The sequence below is a fragment of the Pristis pectinata genome, chromosome 7 (assembly GCF_009764475.1).
Source record: "Pristis pectinata isolate sPriPec2 chromosome 7, sPriPec2.1.pri, whole genome shotgun sequence".
Lineage (NCBI taxonomy): Eukaryota > Metazoa > Chordata > Chondrichthyes > Rhinopristiformes > Pristidae > Pristis > Pristis pectinata.
This window is the reverse complement of record NC_067411.1, coordinates 19,838,660-19,858,859: the sequence shown is the minus strand read 5'-3', so window position 1 is coordinate 19,858,859 and position 20,200 is coordinate 19,838,660. Positions and strand designations below refer to the sequence as shown.

Here is a 20,200-nt window from a genome sequence, read left to right as displayed (position 1 = left end):
ATTATGATCACTATCACCAAAATGTTCACCCACTGAGAGATCTGACACCTGACCAGGTTCATTACCCAATATCAAATCAAGCACAGCCTCTCCTCTTGTAGGTCTATCTACATACTGTGTCAAGAACCCTTCCTGAACACACCTAACAAACTCCACCCCATCTAAACCCCTCACTATCTGGAGATGCCAGTCGATGTTTGGGAAATTAAAATCCCCCATCACAACAGCTCTGTTATTCTCACACCTTTCTAGGATCTGCTTCCCTATCTGCTCCCCAATAACCCTGTCACTATTGGGTGGCCTATAAAAAACACCCAGCACAGTTATCGACCCCTTCCTGTTCCTAACCTCCACCCACAGACACTCCGTAGACAATCCCTCCACAACGTCCACCTTTTCCGCAGCCGTGACACTATCTCTGATCAACAGTGCCACTCCCCCACCTCTTTTGCCTCCCTCCCTGTCCTTCGTGAAACACCTAAAACCTGGCACTTGAATCAACCATTCCAGCCCCGGAGCCATCCAAGTCTCCGTAATGGCCACCACATCATAACTCCAAGTATCGATCCAAGCTCTAAGCTCATCCGCCTTGTTCACAACACTCCTTGTGTTAAAATAGACACATCTCAAGCCTGTCTGAACACGTCCCTTCTCTATCACCTGCCTATGGTGCTTACTCCTAGCCTCCTCTATTTGATAGCCAAACACCTCTTCCCCAGTCTCTCCAGTACAGATCCCACCCCTCAACAATTCTAGTTTAAACTCTCCCCAGTAGCCTTAGCAAACCTCCCCGCCAGTATGTTGGTCCCCCTGGGATTCAAGTGCAACTCATCCTCTTTGAACAGGTCATACCTGCCCCAAAAGAGGCCCCAATGATCCAGAAAACTGAATCCCTGCTCCTTACTCCAATCCCTCAACCGCGCATTTAACCTCCTCCTCATTCTGTTCCTATACCCACTGTCACTTAGCACAGGCAGTAATCTGGAAATTACTCCCTTTGAGGTCCTGCTTCTCAACTTCCTTCCTAATTCTCTATAGTCTCTTTTCAGGATCTCATTCCTTTCCCTACCTATGTCATTGGTACCAATATGTACCACGACTTCTGGCTGGCTGATAAAAGAAGCTTGTGAAGTTGCAGGGAGGGTGAGGGAGAGGGATGCCTCTGATAGCCAGGGTGACCATGGGGATAAGCTGTAAACAAGGTTATCTGGTCAATGAGTGAATGGGAGCAGTTAGAGGGTGAGAACATAGTCAACAGAAAGTAGAGAAAAGAATGTAGGAGCTAGGAAATGCAAAGCAGGAAGATGTGCCCATGTTTCAGGTCAATAAGACCCTTTGTCAGAACAGGAAAGGAGAGAAAAGAAGCTCATCAAACCACAGGGCAGGTGGGGGAGAGGGGAATGTCTCTGATAGTGAACACTAGTGTCAAACAAGGCTGTATCATTGCCCCAATACTTTTCTCAATCTTTCTCATCCCATTGCTGTACCCTCACCTCCAATAAACCTCCTGAGGGAGTGGAGCTAATCTTCGGAGGGAATGGGAAACTGTTCAACCACATTCCATCTCAAGGAAGTCATCCAAAACTCTAGATGAGCTGCAGCCTGTGTTTGTGCATGCTCAAGGACTGAGTTCCAGTCCATAGTTGGCTTATTCATTGAAGCAGATGAGAGGATGGGCCTTACACTCAACAGCAACAAGGCGAGGGTCCTCTTCAAAACTGCCGCTACTGTACTACACTGCCTCCGATAATAAAGATTCACAGTGTGGCTCTGGAAAACATGGACCACTTTCTATACTTCAGGAGCCACATCTTGGCAAAGGTAGATGTTGCTGATGAAATTCACCATTACCTTCAATGCACTAATGCAGCCTCTGGTCAAATAAGGTTATTTGAAGATAAAGACCTCAGGCCTGCAACAAAACTCATGATCTATGGACAGCAGTGATCCCTGCCCTCCTATATGTTACTGAAACCTGGACTACCTACAGCAGGGATCTCAGGACACTGGAAAATTACCATCAATGTCCAGAAAATCATTCAAATTCACAGGAAGGATAAGTGAACCAATGTCAATGCACAAGTGAAGCAATGCAGGGTTTCTGTGTGTAATCAAGACATGGCCTCAAAGTACTCAATGCCATCCTGAATGTTCTTTCTCCACTTTGAGTGGTCATGGTCTGGAAGTTCCCAGAGGGTTATTCTGAGGCTGTGCTCTCAGATCCTAGACTCTCCTACTAATGGAAGCATCTTCTCCACATCCACTCTATCCAGGACTTTCAGTATCCAGTAGGTTTCAATGAGATTTCCCCCCTCTTCCTTCTGAACTCCATTGAGCACAGGCCCATAGCCATCAAACCCTCCTCATATGTTGAGCCTTTCAATCCTGGGATCATTCTTGTGAACCTCCTCTAGACCCTCTCCAGGGCCAGCACATCTAGGGCCAACACATTACATCCAAAGTCAAAGCAGAGAGGGTCTCTGATGTAAAATGTTAAGCCTGTTTCCCTGTTTGCTGATGTTGCCTGACCTACTGAATGTTTACAGCCTTTTCTGTTTGAGACAGACAGGTTTTTGGTGTGTATGAGAAAGTTTTGGGGACCAGGTAGGAAAATGGAGCTGAGTCCACAATCAGGCCAACCATGAACATTAAATGGCCAGAGGGGACACGTGCCTTCTCCTGCTCCTATTTCATAGTAATTTTATTACAGTGTCAACTTTGTGAATAATGAAAGCTATCTTTGTGAAATCAATCAACTACTTTTTCCAAAAGTTGGTGTTGGGATAACTGGTTTACAATTCCTTAAGTTTTCCTCAGACATTCCTCAGACTGCTTAAAAAGCAGGGACAATTTTCCAATCTAAAAAACAACTTCCCAAATTAAAAAGCCTTTGCAAAATTCCACATTGCATCTGCAATGGTCTTATTTAATTCCTCTAAAATGTAAGGATGAAAATACCTGGCCTTGGGGATTTATTACATTTTTATTGCTATTATTGTCTTCATCACTGTTGCTTTGATTCATTTGTATCTTCCCTTATTTAGTATTGGTTTTGCTGTGATGGCAGAGATGGTGTCTTCTTTCACTGTGCACACTGCTGCAAAGTAATTTTTCAACATGTCTACTGTTTCCTTATTTTCATTTGCAATGTTGCTATCATCCATTTTAAGGGGCGCATATTATTTCTGGCCAGCTTTTTCTTAAACAATAAATGTTTGGTTTTAATATCCTTTAAAAGTATATTCTCATACCCAACCTTGTCACTCTTGCTATAAGTTTAGTGATTTTTTTTGCCCTTCTTTGAATCTCCCTCACCCACATGGATCCAGTTTTGATCTTCTGTAAGTCTTCCCCTAGTTTATGTTGCTCCTCGTATTATATGAGGCATCTTTTAGGCTCTTGCACCTTGGGAATATAAACTGAACGTGCATCCCATGGGCTTCTTTTGAATGCCTCCCATTGCTCTGCTATGGTTTTCCCCATGAGCAGATTTGCCCAGAATACAACAGAGAATACATGGCTGCAGATGCATTCACCTTCATCTGAGATCTCACTGAGACAAGCTAAAAAAAGGCTAAGTGGAACTCTGGGCATTATATCTCATTGAATTAAAACAAGGATGTAATAATGAATTTATGGATGGCATTGATATGGCTGTAGCTGCAGAACTGTATACAGTTTTGCACATCCACGATAGAAATATTTGAAGTCATGGGAAAGATAAACACTGATTCACTAAGATAATATCTGGACTGGAAGTTATGATCAGAAACTGAAATTTTCATTCTATATTCACAGAAGCAGTGTAAATTAGGTAAAGAATTAACAGGTGATTTATAATTGTGAAAGATTTTGAGAGAGTAAATTTTAAAAAATAATTTCCACCAGTAAATTCAAAGAGAGTTAAAAACTTAGGGTTAATGATGGAAGAGTAATGTAGATCTGAGAGAAAAAAATACAACTTGGAATGAAAGTTAAATATTTAAATGGAAAATGTTCCAAAGGTAGATGGGTCCAGTCTGGTACCACAAGCAAGTTGGGCAACCTGTGATTGAAATGTTGTTATTTTTGTTCTTTTTTTGTCAGTCCTTTTTAAGATTTGTTTGGGAAGCACCACTCCTTAGTAGTTTAAATATTGGTAACTCTTTAGAGGAGAAGTTGAATACATTTTAAACTAAAAATAAATTTCAGGCAGATCTCAGTATCTCACGGTTCTATTTTAGTGTAGATGGGAGCACCTAGTTCTCTGAAAGTGAAACAAGAAGTTAAAAAACCTACAAGATCTCTGGAACATCTATATTTGCTAGATATACTGAAAATGCAGTCACACTTAGCTGCACATCCTTCATTTCACACTTCTATGTAATGGGAGATTATCAGCTGAATTGATTACAGTACCTTTGGAAATAAAGTTCCATGAAATCTTGGATCTTTTGTAAAACTATACCTTTAATCATTTGAGGATCATATACCTAACTCATGTGCACTGCATTGTAATTTTGTTCCATCTCTGAGGGAGGTATTCATTATTTGGGTTAGCTTGATTCATGATGAAGTGCCTGGTGTTTTAAAATGCCATAAAATAACATATATATAAAAATGTAAACAATATGTGCTGCTGAAACTTTTTTTTGTACCTGGGGGTCTCCAGAGAAGGGGGAAGTCAAATATTCAGGCCTGACTGTGTAGTTTTAATGTAGATTTGTTAAATTGACATTGTTAAATTTTCCCACAATGTTTTCCAGGTTATGATATTTTGCTCTTGTACAATAGTTGTAGAATAACAGAGTTTCAAATTTTCTTTTCTGGATATTCCACTGCAGTAGAAATATATTATATATTATAAACTGTTTGCGAAGTTATCCCCAGATGTAAATTGGGATAAATGTCTTAGGTAGGTCTTCAAAAAGCTCTGGCTACTTTCTTACTTTTATAACATGCTTAAAATCCTTTTGGAAGCCTTTTCAGAGTTCACTTGTTTAAGTTAGTATGAGTGGTTAACTGCAATGAATAACTTCATAAGCTACAAACCCATCTGATTTGTTTGGCAGTGTAGTATGGATCTCCATCCATCAGATGTGCTAAACTCACGGATGGATTGCCTAGTAGAATTTCTTTCTTTTTGAGATCTGGAGCCATCAAAACCCTGATTAACCTCTGATATTCATGTGGTGCTCTTGATCTTGAAGACAGATTCTGTAACAAAAAGTTAACGGCTGCCATATGCCGAGTGTTTTGTGGGTTGTGCTGACCTGAAAGTGAACTTGCTCTTTGACTGCTGGTTTCTTCTCTTTTTTTGCAGGTTTGGTGTGGAGATTACTGATGAAGAGTTTGAGCTGCTCATTGACAGAATTCCCCTTGATGAAGACGGAAATGTCCGCTACCCCCAATTCATGGCCATGTTTGACTCTAGGTATGGCTTAATTTTTGGACCTTTATTGGACAGTCATGGAAACCATATTTAAATCTAATAAGTGCTATTGTACACACTAATGTACACACTGTTTCTCTTTCAAATGTTTGTTTGACAGCTTTACATATCTAAAGTCTGTTCAACTTTTAACCAAGGAAACAGTGAACCTCTCTTCTGATTGTTTCAATCCTCTACATACAATCTATTTTTTTCTACATCATGACATAAATTTAAAAGCAGTTGAAATTATAATTTTTATATTAATGTGAAAGTTAATTGTAATTTCTTTGAAGAGCAACACTTATGACACAGTCACACTTATGTCCATATTATTACACATCAAACAATAGAGTTTGTCTGTAATTATTAACATACCAGTTGTATCAGAAAGTCAGTAATAGTAAAAGGACAGCTCTTTTGAGTAAATTAGGCAATCTCTTTAAAATATTACACCATGTTGTAGCAAGGAAATGACCCACAATGACATTGACTTTTGACATTTTAGTGTTTATTTCCTTGCCGATAAACTACAATTACATTGAATTTACTTTTGATAATTCTTTATTAAATGTAAAACATGGGGTCTTTTGTGAATAATATTCCTGATAAAAAATATCAACATCTTTTAAGAATTATTCTGATTATTAAGAAGTGAACTTATTTCAATTTGAAGACAGTTACTGTTTTAAAACATGGGAAATACATAAATGTTTAAAATCTTCTTCCACCGTTAATGTATCTTCCCAGAGGTCTTAGACTTTGCCTTTGTGTGGTCTTATTTTTAATATGTAAAAACATCCAGTAAACAGCTGGTGCGGTGAACACTAAGAAGATACTAAACGTGTGTGGGAACTGCGGGAAGAAAATCCAAACCGATTTAGATGCAGTGCACTAGTTTTCCATTTTTTTTATTAAAAAGGGGGAAAAGTGACTGTTAGAAATGCTGGAAAAAAAGTTAGTTGTGGTCGAGCTTGGGGTAAACAATAGCACAGTGTTGTCGCGGGCTGCTTCCAGGACTTAGATATTCTTCCCATGTCAGTATAACCACTACTGGGAGGTAGCTCGATTAAGGATTACCATATCATTAATAGTATCCATGACTTTTGTTCAAAGGCTACTTGTGTAATGTTGCCTTGTGGATGAAGCTGCTTAATCCTCTGAGCCGCAGCTGTAGAGAGGGGCTTCTTCAGAGCCGCCCACACTGACTTCCCTGTCCCCCTAAATCGATTCAAGAGAAAAAAACACAGACAGAAACAACAATCAACTCAAACAGAGAAAAAAGAAACAACCATTCTACACTTCCACATTCATCCACAAACCCCGATCCCTGCCAATGTTTCCCATTCATCCCTTCTTCAACATCCCCATCGCTACTCGGGTGGTAGTCGGCGTGTCTCTGTCCAAAGACCCTGCCAGCACCACCCCCCTGCACTTATTCTCTTTTCATATGTGTGTGTGTGTGTGTGTGTGTGTGTGTGTGTGTGTGTGTGTGTGTGTGTGTGTATTCCACCTCCTCTATCTCTTCGACGTTGTGGTGTGTGTATGTGCCTTCGTATGACATTGAGATTTTCATCTCGCCTCCCTGAATCACGCTGAGCTGTTTCATTCCCATGTTTTTCCCTGAGGTCGTGTTTGACACGGAGTCCCCACTGCGGCTGCAGTTTTGGGTCAGCAATCCTTAAGACAGAAACATAGGCTGAAATTTTCCACCCCTTATTATTTCTTCACTACGCTCTTACAATTCAGTATGTCACAAACTCCACATGCTGGCTGTCCACCGCCGTCTTCCCACACCTCCCTACACTCTGTGCACTCTCGTATTGAAGTAACCCTTCTACCGCAGGCAGATATGGTTTCAGATGAATTATAATAGCGCCATTTGAGCCGTGTGTTTATTTAGACTGCTACGTTTGAAAACATTGCATCTCCTAACAAGAAATCACCGTGAACAAATTGACCACGTTGCGCGGGTAATTCTAACCAAAAGGGAAGAGCAAGTGAAAGGTGACTTTCGCAGTTAAAAGAAAACTTTGCTCTTGGTGGCCTTTGCCAAGTGGTTTTCTCTATTTCACCTAATCGCGGATTACCCACATATTGCTATTAGCATTCACTTGTCACATCACAAATGATTCTCTTTAACTTCCTCGCTGAATGCCGAGCCCCGCCAAACCTTGCCCAGCTTCTGCCATGGTTTGTCATATACCGCATGCTTCTTTATTGAGGCTTTGCGTGAACCGGGTCTAAGTTTGATCATCTATTCGCGAGATGGAGCAAATGGACTAAAATTCCAGTTTTTTCCACCTAAAATGGGGGCTTTTATTCTAACAGCCTCAACACCTGCATCTTTGCATTGCCTTTGTATGGAGACCGAGGTGCTCTAACTGAATACATACATTAATAAATTAACAAAGAACAGATCATTGCCGCCGTGTGCCCTTGCATTTGTGGTTTTGGTGTTCTGAAGCAGTTTTGCCGCTGGTAATTATTTCGATAAAGTCCTTCAGTACCTTGCTAAGTGCCAGGCTAATTTCTGTATTGTTTTCGCTTGGCTAATTCCGTCTGACCCCGGGTCGCCCTCAGTTACCGTGTCTCTCGTGGAGACTCCAAGTGGCCGTCCCGTTCAAATAGATGGAAAGTGTCGATCATTACTCATGGACAAAAGCCCCCACGTTTGCAGCTAACAACCTCCCAAAAGCAGCCACACCGTTCACCCAAGCGCAAGAAAAACTCATTTAGTGGTGTCTTTTGTTTTTTCCATTCATGTGAGCTTGTAGGGTTGACTGGTGTCAAGTTTGTCAGGTGTTGGATGTGTTCAACTGCCACTCTTTTCACGCATGATAATATGGCGACTCTATCAGCAATCGGCCGCCTCACGTCTCGCCTTCCTGATAACCTTTATATGCAGGCTTTTCCACGCCGTGTTAACGAGTAAATTCCCTTGTTACTATAGGCCAGGCTACACATGGCTACTGAGGTCACTTTCCTCTTCGCATCAGCATTGTCCTGAATTGAACCTGAGAGATAAATGAACCAGCGGTTGCTGTGTTGCAGGCACTGCCCGTTCCGCTGTCTCAGTAGCAGACAATGACAGTGCCGTGGTACTGAGGAAGGCTCAGGAGAAGTTGACTGAATCTAATGATAATTAAGATAAATTCAGCTTGGTGGGTGATTAAGCAATTAGTGATAGTCAATAGTTTGATTCAGGATGAGAACCTCAGTTATGAAATATGTTTAAAATCAACTTCCTTTGTGCAATGTTTTTTCAGTTATGCTCTTTATTAACCTTTTAATTTATTCTAATGTGCAAACATTGTGCTATCACACTAAATGCCCCTTAAGTTCATATCTGTTACATGGTAAAATAAATGTTTATGCAACTTAAACTTTATGACACTAGTCATTGGATCTGCAAATGAGAGTAAAGAGTTTCGCTGATGGTTTCTACCATTTACAGGAAGGTAAGCATTAATAACATGGATGTGCTGCTGCTATTGTGATCCTGCCATGTGATAGTGCATGTTTTAATCTGATCTGGAGCTCAGCCTTCAGGCTGAGGAGCTTCACATCACTTGGGCTTGATGGCAATTTCAATATCTTTCCACTTTACTGCCCACCTGCTTTAGAATATGATTGCAGGTTAGTTTATTGTCATATACACCAGGGTGCAATGAAGTTCCTTGCTCGTGTGAAGCTGACAGTGTAAGATAAGATAAGATCTTTATTAGTCACATGTACATCGAAACACACAGTGAAATGCATTTTTTGTGTAGTGTTCTGGGGGCAGCCCGCAAGTGTCGCCACGCTTCTGACGCCAACATAGCATGCCCACAACTTCCTAACCTGTACGTCTTTGGAATGTGGGAGGAAACTGGAGCACCCGGAGGAAACCCACGCAGACACGGCGAGAATACACAAACTCCTTACAGACAATGGCGGGAATTGAACCCGGGTCGCTGGCGCTGTAAAGCGTTACGCTAACCGCTACACTACCGTGCCGTGGTAATAATAAATACAACAGTAAAGACAGCAACAACCACAAAACAACAGAATGGTGCAGAGTGCAAACTGAAGTGTTGCAAAGAGAAATGCTACAGTGACAGTAATAGAAGAGGTGGTATTAAAGGTTCAAGAACGTGGCAGCATCACTGGGAAGAGGATGTGAAAGAGATGATTGGTTCAGAAGTCTGATAGCAGTGGGGAAGAGGCTGGTCCTGAGTCAGGTCACGCTTAGATCTCTTTTTCAAGTTGTGAACTTGCATTGAGTTATTTTAATATTAAAAACGTGAATGCCCCTGTTCAGGCTCTCCAAACATTTAATATTTATGATGAGTAGCAGAACCCTTTACATGTGTGTCAGCTTCCATTAGCAATACAACCCAACCCTATGATGGCAAGAACAACTGATGTTTATATAGCATAGTTAAACGTCCTTAAGCACTTCTTAGGAACATTATCAAATTAAGTGTATCACCAAGCCAGGTAAGGGAATAACAGGCTGATAAGTGTCTTAAGAAAAAAATAAGTAAAGCTCTGTAGACTTAAGTACAGATGGACTTGAAGAATAAGGTCATTCAACCACTTGTGCCTGAAACAACTTTCAATAAAATCTCAGCTGGTATTTAATCTCAACACCACTTTCCTGCTTAACTCCATATCCTTTGATTTCCCTCATGTCCAAAAGTCTATCAGTCTGTGTCTTCAATACATTTGGTGACTGAGTCTGCACAACACTCTCGAATGGAGAATTCCAGAGATTCATTACATTCCAGGTGAAAGAATTTCTTCTCATTTCTCTTCCTAATGGAAGACCCCATATTTTGAGATTCTGACCCCTAGTCCCAAATGTCCTAGCTAGGGGAAACATCAACATCTCCCTGGTCATGCCCCACAAGACATTTTTATGATTCATTGAGAGCTGAAGGCCCAGACAACTGAAAAGTCCACAGCCAATTGAGGATTGATTAAAAATGTTTGTGTTGGAGGACCACAGGTATCTCAGAGGGTTGTAAAGCTGGAAATGCTAGGTGGAGGGGGGAGCATGAGAGTATAGGGTTGGGGAGGTGGGGAAGAACTCTCAAACAAGGAAAGGAATTTTAAAATTGAGCTTTACTTAAAGAAAAACAAACAGCAAGTGCAGGATTGATAATTGAACAGGATGCAGGTAGAAGAGCTTTGGGTGAGCTTAACTTTTTATAGCATAGAATTATCAAGGAAACCAGCACCCTAAAGTTTCCATCCAGATCATGTACCACTATAGTTTGATATATATCACCATTCATTATCACTGTCAGGTCAAGTTCTGTATTGTCATCAGGGCATCATTAGCACAAAATCAAGAGTGATCCAAGGAGAAGGCCCACCACAAACTTTTTGGCAATTAGGGATATTCAGGAAATGTGACCTTCATGGTGTCTTCCATTCAACAAATATATCAAAAAGCTTGAATGTACTGGTGTACATTTTAGTTTCATTTAGCGCTTCTGGATATGTAGCATTCATCCACAGAAAATTATTGGCTTTGAGTTCTTGAGCCATTTTTTGATGTCCATGAAGGCAACTCCAACTCCAGCTTACTTGCAGAACCTCTTTTAATTAATTGTTGCTGCTGATACCTTTGCGAATAAATATTTAACCTATTGACTCTTTATAGTTAATCCTCAACTTCAACCACATGTTAATCCTATAGGTGTTTACTTCTCAATTTTTAAAACAAAATAAAACCTTGACAATGGAATTAAATTTAGAGGCTATATTGTTATTTAATGTTGGTTTGAGGGATTGCTCCTATCTTCCCTCTTTCTACTCCGTTTCTCTCACCTTCCAACCTCCTCTCTCACTTTCCAGCCTCCTCTCCCTTTTGAACTGCATCATAAAAAGTTCAAAATATAGCAGGCCATTTAGCTCAATGTTCCATACCAGTCAAAATAAAACCTAATCAACCTAATCTTACTTTCAGCTCTTATTCCATAGCCATGCTGTTCACAACTCTTCTGGCGCTTTTTAAGTGTGATGACTGTTTCTGTTTGTACCACCATTTTAGGCTGTGAATTCCAGAATGTGCTGTCCTTTGGGTGAAACATATTTACTTCATCTCCCCTCTAACACTTCTAGCATTTACAGTAAAGCTATGCCCCCTCCCTCATTTTAACTCCTCTGCTAAGGGAAATCAGTCCTTCATGTTTACTCTATCTTGGTTTCTCATAGTTGTATACTCCTCAGTTGAGTCTCTGCTCAGTCGTTTCTGTTCCAAAGAAAGCACCTCAGCATATCCAATCAGAGCTAAACTTTTTCTGTCCTGGAACTATCCTCATAAATCTTCTCTGCACGATCTCCAGTGCAATCACATTTTTCTTTTAAATGTAGTGACCAGAAGTATACAAAATACTCAAGCTGTAGCCTAACAATCATTGTGTATGATTCTGCCAGCTGTTATATTCTGTGTCTAGGCTAACAAAGAAAAGTATCCCAAATGTATTATCTACTTGTCTGCTGGATTTAAGGTTCTGTGGACATACACTCCAAGCTCCCTCTGTTCCTCCATACTTCTCAATATTGCCCCATTTATTGTATATTCCATTGACTCACGTTTCTCTGGATTAACTTCCACTTTTCTGGCCAATCAACTTTCTAAATTGTTCTGAAGTTGAAAGCTTTCCTCCTCCCCTTTACCAACAGAACCAATGTTCCTATCAACTGCTAACCTCCTTATCAAGCCCCTGTATTTAAGTCTAATCTACTAAAATGTTTAACAAAAAGCAAGGGATCAAGTACTGAGCATGTAGGACCTCACTAGCAACAGCCTTCCAGTCACAAAAATATCCTGCTACTGACCCAGTTTTGGATCTGGCTTGTCACTCTCCCTTGGATCCCACACACCTTTACTTTTTTGACTAGCCTGCTATGTGGGACCTTGCAAAAAGATTTGCTGAAATCCATGAAGACTCTTCAAATGCACTGCTGTCATCAGCCCTCCTTGTTGCCTCTTCAGTTGTTAATCAGACCTGACCTTCCCTTAACAAATTCATGCTATTGCTGACTAACCTATGTCTTTCCAAATCAAGGTTTATACTCTCTCAGAATTAATCCAATAATTTGGGCACCACTGAAATTAAACCAACCTGTAGTTGTTTTTAAACAATGGTACAACATTAGCAGCCCTCCATTCCTCTGGCATCGCTCCTGCATTCAGGGATTTCAGGGGTTGCTAAATCCTTAATACACCCTCTTTTACCAAGCTTATTCCATACAATATTTCAAGTAGTTCCTCCTTAACTAAATATCAGCACCATCCCTTTCTTTTGTAAAGATAGCTGCGGTTAATCTATTAGGAACTCCACCCACATCCTCAACACATTATTAGTTCCTAATAGCTTATAATTTTCCGTCAGTTATCATCTTGCTCTTTATAAGTTTAAAATACCTTTGGACTTTCCTTGAGTTTACTTCCCAGTATTTTTTCATGTTGTCCCTTTGTTTTCCTAATTCACCTTCTAATTTTTCCCTGGCGTTTTCTATATTCTTTGAGCCTTTCTGCTATATTAAATTCTGTAAATATGACATAAATTTCTCTTTTTTTTTGCCTTATCTTACCTTTTTGGCCCTATCATCCAAGAGCCTCTATGTTGCATAGTTTCGTCTTATTTCCTTGAGGTTATATATTTCCCCTGATTCTTTTGAATTCACTTCCTTAATGCCTCCTATTGTTCTGAAACAGATTTATTGTGAAGTAGTTGCTTGCAGTCCACTTCTGTGTGATCACTTCTTGCCTTTCACCACATGTACTATTTACTCTCATCCTTTCCCCTAACTGTGCTAAATCTAACCGAATTATGGTCATTATTATAAGTATGCTCCCCAACTGATACTCCTTCCACTTACATACCCCAGACAACTCTGCGCCTGGACTCTCTGTCGAGGGGGTTCACTGCTGCTCTGTTGCATTCAATGGTGAGTCCAGATAAATGTAATGGCATCTCTCCTGCAGGCCGTCGACAATCAGGATTCGAAGCATTATATACAGGAAAATACGGAAAATACTCAACAGGTCAGGCAGCATCTGTGGAGACAGAAACAGAGTTAATGATTCAGGTCGACGACCTTTCAGCAGAACTCCTTCACTCCTCGACCTTTTGAGGCCTGTCGTAGAGTCTATGTTGGTTTTGAGTCCCTGTGCCACGGGCAATTCACTGGCATTTGTGAATGACAAACTCCTCGAATTGAGTCCCTGCGTGAAACAGCGGAGCGTTCCACTCAGACGCGGAGACCTCTTCAGATGAAACGTACTCATTCATTTGTTCACTTTTGACAGAAAAGGGGTTTCTAGTCTTTTTGACGAGAAGTCAGTAATCTTACCAGGACAAAAGGGACTACAAGAGAAAGAGCGCTCAAGTCAACTGGATGAAGACAGGAGATACGGTAGAACTCCCGAGCAGGTACCATTTTAGAATAGTCTCACCTAATTATATTTCAGAAGCAACCAATTCAACCGACTATTAATTACACGTCGACTTTTATTTAAAAATTACTCATTGGTTTTCGAGATTGCTCAATTATCCGTAGTTAGTAGTAAATATCCCTGTAACTTTAACACAACAGACGATTCTGATGCCCCGGTGTGACTGATGGGCACTCCGGTGTAACTGACAGTTACGAAGTGCATTTAATAATTAGCCCTCTATAAAGCCACGTATGTATCCCGTTACTGTTATATCACGGGGCTGGCATTTATTCAGAAACATTCCCCAACGAGTATTTTGCATAGATACACCAGCAATGAAGTTTAATTTGCCAATGAAGTCCTCTGATTTTTTTTCCTTTTTTCCCCCCGGCACAGCTCTTCAAGATTATTAAAACCCTGTTGTATAAACAGTACCAAGAAGTTGAGAGAGAATTTGAACAGTTGGATGAAATTAATTCAAAGCGGCTAAACCATGAAACCATGTACCGGCTTCTGAAACGGTAAATCAGAAACAGGGGCGCCGAGATGGAGGAAGTATTCTCCCAATAATGATGGAGCAACAATCAGGAGATTTTAGTGTTCACTAAATTTTAGTGTTCACTAAATTTTAGTGTTCACTGCTAGACACGGGGAATGGAACTCACTGCCACCGTGCCTTGGTTCTCCGTTTAACGTGATGCTCCCGCTTTATTTTCAGTTGTATCTGTCTGAATGTCTTTATCTTTTCCCCCCGTTTCCCTCCCAGCTTCGACATTTGGCCAGAGGTGACCCGGGGCGAGATCCGCAGGCTCTGGAAAACACTCATCACGAATCAAGATAAAACCCTGGATTTCCTGGAGTTTGTGAGACACTTCGGCCACTCCCCGAAATCCGCCTGCTTCCCCAACGCCAAAATCAGCCCCCCGAAAAAGGGAGACTGCGATTTAAGAATGCGTTCGAAGAACCTCAACTGTGCGTCCGACATCCTGGTGGATCACGTTCGCGCAAAAGTGAGGTTCTTGCTCTCGATCTAATTCCTGACTTGCTGATTTATTTTCAATCTGTTCGCTTGACGTGGGTGTCGCCAGCTGCGCCAGACTTTATTGTTCCTGCTTACTCCCTAAGTGGATAGCTAACAAGGCAACTCAGAGTCAAATAGATTAGCGGGTCTGGAGTCACAAGAAGTCAGCGGGTCAGGCAGCATCTGTGGAGGGAAATGGGCAGTCGACGTCTCGGGTCGAGATCCTTCATCCGGACTGAAAGATTAGAGGAGAGAGAGCCGGTATATAAAGATTGAGGGGAAGGAGTGGGTCTACAGTTGGGAGGCGCCAGGTGGATTCAGGTGAGGAGGGGCGATAGAAGAGGGAAGAGACGGAGGCTGGGAAGTGACGGGTGGAGGCAACACAGGGAGGACTCACGAAGTCTGGAGTCACGTTCAGAGTAGACCACCGATTTCCCACCCTCGTGAGCCGTGGTGAACTTGATGTTTTTATTTGAAACCACAATCCTGTAGTTTCAAGGTCACCTGTACTGATATTGGCTTCCCCTTCAGACTTATTTTTAACCCTTCAACAGCTGGGATGAGATTTTAACTCGGGTCTTCAGATTAGCGCTCCAAACCTCTGGGTTGCTAACGGTTTATGGTACAATTTGTTTTATAAAATGCAGCCTTTTCAAACTCCGTTTACACTGTTGATTTAACTGCAACTTCCAGGTTGACTACCTGTGGGACGATCTCAGGAAAGAATTTCAGGAGCTTGACCCTTACCGCACCGGGTTTGTCAGCAAAGAGGAGTTTAAAGATATCTTGACCGAGTTGTGTATAAATTTGAATGAATACGAGTGTGAAATGCTGGCGAAGAAATTCGAAGTCAATGGAGATGGCCGGTAAGGTCAAATGAGTTCGCGCGCCCGAGCCACTGGGTTAGACCTCGCAGCCCCGCAGACAAAGGCAATTACATTTACTCCAGCGTATGTTGGATTAAAAATGCAAGGGTTTAAGAGTGGAGTTTTAGTTGCCCAGGAAATTAAACACTGCATTGTAAGAGATGACAAGGCGTGCCTTAGAAGGGGACTACTTACTGGAAGTGCAATGTGTCTCCAAGACTGAGAAGCTGGGGCGAGGAAATTAAAATACTCTAAAGAACATAGAATGACATAGGATTTACAATACACAAGCAAGTCATTCTGCCCATGACTGTGTTCAACACCAACTTCTTCCCACTCTATCCATCTCTTCAGATGTACTTCTCTTTCTAATCCTTTCTTCCTCCTGTACCTGTCCTTAAATTCATTTCAGCGTGGTACTAAGTGCCACACAGTAGAACTTGCAGATCATGAATACTTCCTAAAATGAAATTATACCTTATTAAATAGGTAGGGGTAGTAGTTATTTAGTCTAACTTGTTACATTTAAGTGTAATTACATTCACCAGATGCATCAGTTTTATGGAACCAATGCCTTAAAGGATGTAGGAATGAGAGAGTCGCCAGTTAGTAGCAAGCTGTTGAGACAACAGAAAGTTGATGGAATCGCTGGATAGCTTTTCAGTTTCAATTGCTTGTCAACGTAATTTATTATTGTGCACAATTTAACCCCAAAATCCATGTGTATGGTGGACTTGAGATTTTAGAAACATCAACTTGAGAAGGATTCAATGTTTCCAGCATTTTCTGCTGCATTTCAGATTTCTGGTATCTATACTAATGGACTGGATTGTACTGACCCAGTCCCCCTGCATGCAGGGGAAGGGTTTTGTCTTCTGTCATTGATTTTGACAGTTCTTTGTATATAAATCTGACATTTTAAAGTTATTAGAATTGCAATAAATAGTTTAAAATAAAAGCCTTATTTTCCAAAATAAGGTTCACTAAATAATATAAAGCACCTGGACACAGTTTTTTAAAAAAAGGTGAAGAAACAAAAATTTGAGAAACTAGTTTACTTTCCTTCTAAATCTCTGCCCAACAAGCCCTACCAATAAGGATTTATAGAGTCAAAGGTAGCAGTGAATGGTACTGAGGGAAGGGTGCTACAAATTCTGTCATTAGCCATGACATTAAATACTTTGAAATTTGTTAAAGGAGTTAAAACTATTTAGGTCTTTGGATTATGTAAAAATAATTTTCATGTACCCATAAAATGTTCAATGACAGTTGATGCTTTTCTTAACTTGACCACCAGGGTTTCCTACATAGACTTCTTGAAACCTTTTGCAATGCGCAGGCAGCAGTGGCGAGAGGGAAGCAACATGTTAGCAGTACTGCAGCATCCTAACAGTCATTTCACAGAACAACCTGGCACAGGACTGAACACCATCACAGCAAGGCTGCGGCAAAAGGTAACACCCATAAGTGGCAGACAGATCGGTTCTGATAAGAATACGTAAGGCAATGTCACTTTTTGTGCGATAGATAATTTGAGATTTGTGTCTTATTTGACATCATAGCAAAATATACTTTCCTGTGGACCTAAAATAACAATGGGTGCCTTGGTACAGAAAGAACACACTTATAACAAGCCTGACTTTGTAAACCTAAAGGACTGGACAATTCATTGTTTCAAGAGAGGGAAGAGGAGGAGAAGTCTATGAGATAATTAGAACTTCCATTAAATGCAGGTTACATCAGTCATACCCTGTGCATTAAACAATAATTTAACTAGACATCTTTTTATGAAGACTGTTTCCCCTTTACAAATTCATATGTTGTTTGTTAATACGCATCAGAGTACCAATACTGCTCCAAGAGAATGCAATTGTGGGAAGTAATGCAATTTCAGTAAGAGGAAGACATTTTGCGCTCTCCTGGAACATAATTTCTGGTCTTGTTACCAAATGAGGAAATCTGCAACTTTCAAAGTTCTGTGGTTCTCAGCTGGAGAGCTTTCAATAGTCAGAAGAGAAGTGCAATGTAGACTAAGGTGGATGTAGTGTCAAGGAAATTGCCTCTTCTCTTTGGAAAGCCCTTGTGATCAAGGCTGATTTACTTTTCTCCAGTTCTATGGGTTCTAACATGGCTGATGAAGCCAACGTGGGGTCCACAGGCTTGGCCAAAGGTGGGGCAACAAGTGCTTGAGGGGCAGATGGATGCTAGTTTACGAGGTGTTGTGCTTCTTCCACCATTTTTGCTGGGCTTCTGTATGCTCTCAATCAAGATACTCAAGTGCAATCCTGGATGCTTCTTCTCTCTTTTAATCACTCATAGGGTAGGGATTCTCACATGTTGGTGAAGATCCTACATTTTTTGAAGGAGGCTTTGAAAACATATTTAAGTTATTTTCTGTGTCCTCTGAGTTACCTCTTGCCTTGATGGAACGCTGAGTAAACTGCCTGTTTTGGGTGTCTGGTGTTGGCATGCTGGCAATATGACTTGTATATTGTAATTAAAGCCTAGAGGCTGGACTGGGAGAGATACTGATGTTGGCTTTGGAGATGATACTGATGTTGGTTTCCTTGTCCTGCCAGCAGGTTTTGGAGATTTTCTGGGAAGAGCACTGGTGGTACCTCTCTGGTACTTTAAAATGGCTGCAGCATGTAGTCCGTGTCTCTAGAATATGCGGGAGGATGGTGACTGCTGTCTGGTGGACTATAAGCATTATGCTGGGTTTGTGGTCTTGATCCTCAAACACACTTTTCCACTGATGACTGTGCTGGTGCATTGAAGGCTGTGTAAATGGCCCACACTTTCTAGGATCTCATTGGAGGATCTTTATTGAAATAGGAGAAGGGGCAGGAGGAACGTTGTACTATCAGGACCTTTGTTTGTGGATGTTTGGTGTGAGGCTTGTTTTCTCATATGCTTTATTGAACAAGCTGGTAATGGCTTGGAGCTCAACCTCCAAATTTACACATGCACCATCAATGACCAAGGGCAGTGTGAGCTTGTTTCTGGAGTGGGATAGTTTCATATTCCTGCTGTAGATCATCTCCATTCCATTGTGAAGCTTGTTGAGAGTGAGAGGCAACATTGCACTGAGAAAGAGTTGGCCATGCTTGACCCTAGTCTGCAGTAGAATTGAGTCTTTGGTGGATCTACTGATTAAAATCCATGCCTTGCATGCCATCATGAACCAGACATAGAACAGTGGTGAATTTCTGAGGACAGTGAAATTTGAGAAAGATTCTCCATATCAAGCACTGTACATAAAAAGGGCTAATATACAAAAGGCAGTGGATGGTTTCTGAACAGAAGGCAGGTAGTTATGGTATACCAGTATCATCTGCAGTTGTAACATTGGAGGTGTGCTGGGATAATGCAATTTGTACAGGATGATGGTGAACAAAACCAATGTGAACGTGTAATAATTGCCACGCAGGGTCCATTGGAAGTGTTTTTCAGTGTGCCTTTATGTAAAGGTGCTGAAGAGATTACTGATGAAACTAAGCACTGACCTATAAGGTTCCAAGAATAACAGCTGAGTTCTCAAAGCATGTTGTTTAAATCCCATTCCATGAGGAATTACTTCAAATATGTGGCCACTAAGGAGAAATTGGATAAACTGGGGAAAGGCAGTGTATTGAAACATATAATTAAAGCTAAAACATTTAGGATATTGACACTGGCCCCTGGTTTTACAGCTAATTGGTATGCAAGAATTGCCTTTGTCTGTGAGTCTTGTTATCAAATACAGAAGCAAAGAGGTCTTAGCATCAAATGAAGCCCCTCTATAGGACTGTTGTCATGTCTTGCAGAATCTACCAGTATAATCCAATGGCATCCAAATAAAACTAAACCCTTGTTTCCCTTGTACCTGTGTACCTTTGTACCCTGCAGCTTCAAGGTGAATGGAAACCCTTACGCCGAGCCTTTAAGAAGTTAGATAGCACCAGCAGTGGGTACCTCTCTTTGCCAGAGTTTCGCGCTGTGCTCAAGCTCTGCGATCTGCTCCTGAATGAGGATGAAGTCTACCACATCATGACAAAATTTGATGAAAACATGGAAGGCAAGGTCAACTACAAAAAGTTCCTGCAAGACACCTACAAAAAAGAGAAGAATTGTGCAGAAAACAAAACCTCAAAGTGATAAATAATTCACCTTTTTCTGACAATATTCAAATTCTCTGTTTTTCAAATCATAACTTTAACTCAATTCCGATACCTTTGCTTTGGGCAGGGTTGCGGTGAGGCGGGGCATGGTGGTGAGGTGAGAAGTTGACCCAGGAATAACAGTGCTTTTGAGAGTGAAAGATGATAATAAGAAAGAATAAACTTGGATTTCTCTCACACGTTGGAACCTCCTGAATTCCTTCTTAGAAGTTTTAGGAATGAAACCATTTTGTTTTGCAGGAAATGCACAGTGAATTTGTACATGTTCCTGATCAGATAATTAATATGTTTCAGTCAGATCAC

General features: G+C 41.0%; 1 protein-coding gene across 1 annotated transcript in view; it reads left to right on the top strand.

Annotated features, from left to right (window-relative positions):
- si:ch211-197n1.2 (EF-hand calcium-binding domain-containing protein 6) overlaps positions 1 to 19,965 on the top strand; it is a 43,218-nt gene extending 23,253 nt beyond the window's left edge. Inside the window, exons 7-13 of the mRNA XM_052020396.1 lie at positions 5,303 to 5,413; positions 13,722 to 13,845; positions 14,247 to 14,371; positions 14,617 to 14,860; positions 15,565 to 15,737; positions 17,035 to 17,191; positions 19,626 to 19,965. Of these exons, the coding sequence (XP_051876356.1) occupies positions 5,303 to 5,413; positions 13,722 to 13,845; positions 14,247 to 14,371; positions 14,617 to 14,860; positions 15,565 to 15,737; positions 17,035 to 17,191; positions 19,626 to 19,874 (1,183 nt within the window). The 3' untranslated portion in view covers positions 19,875 to 19,965. The remainder of the gene's footprint in view (positions 1 to 5,302; positions 5,414 to 13,721; positions 13,846 to 14,246; positions 14,372 to 14,616; positions 14,861 to 15,564; positions 15,738 to 17,034; positions 17,192 to 19,625) is intronic.
- The last annotated feature ends 235 nt before the right edge of the window (positions 19,966 to 20,200 follow it).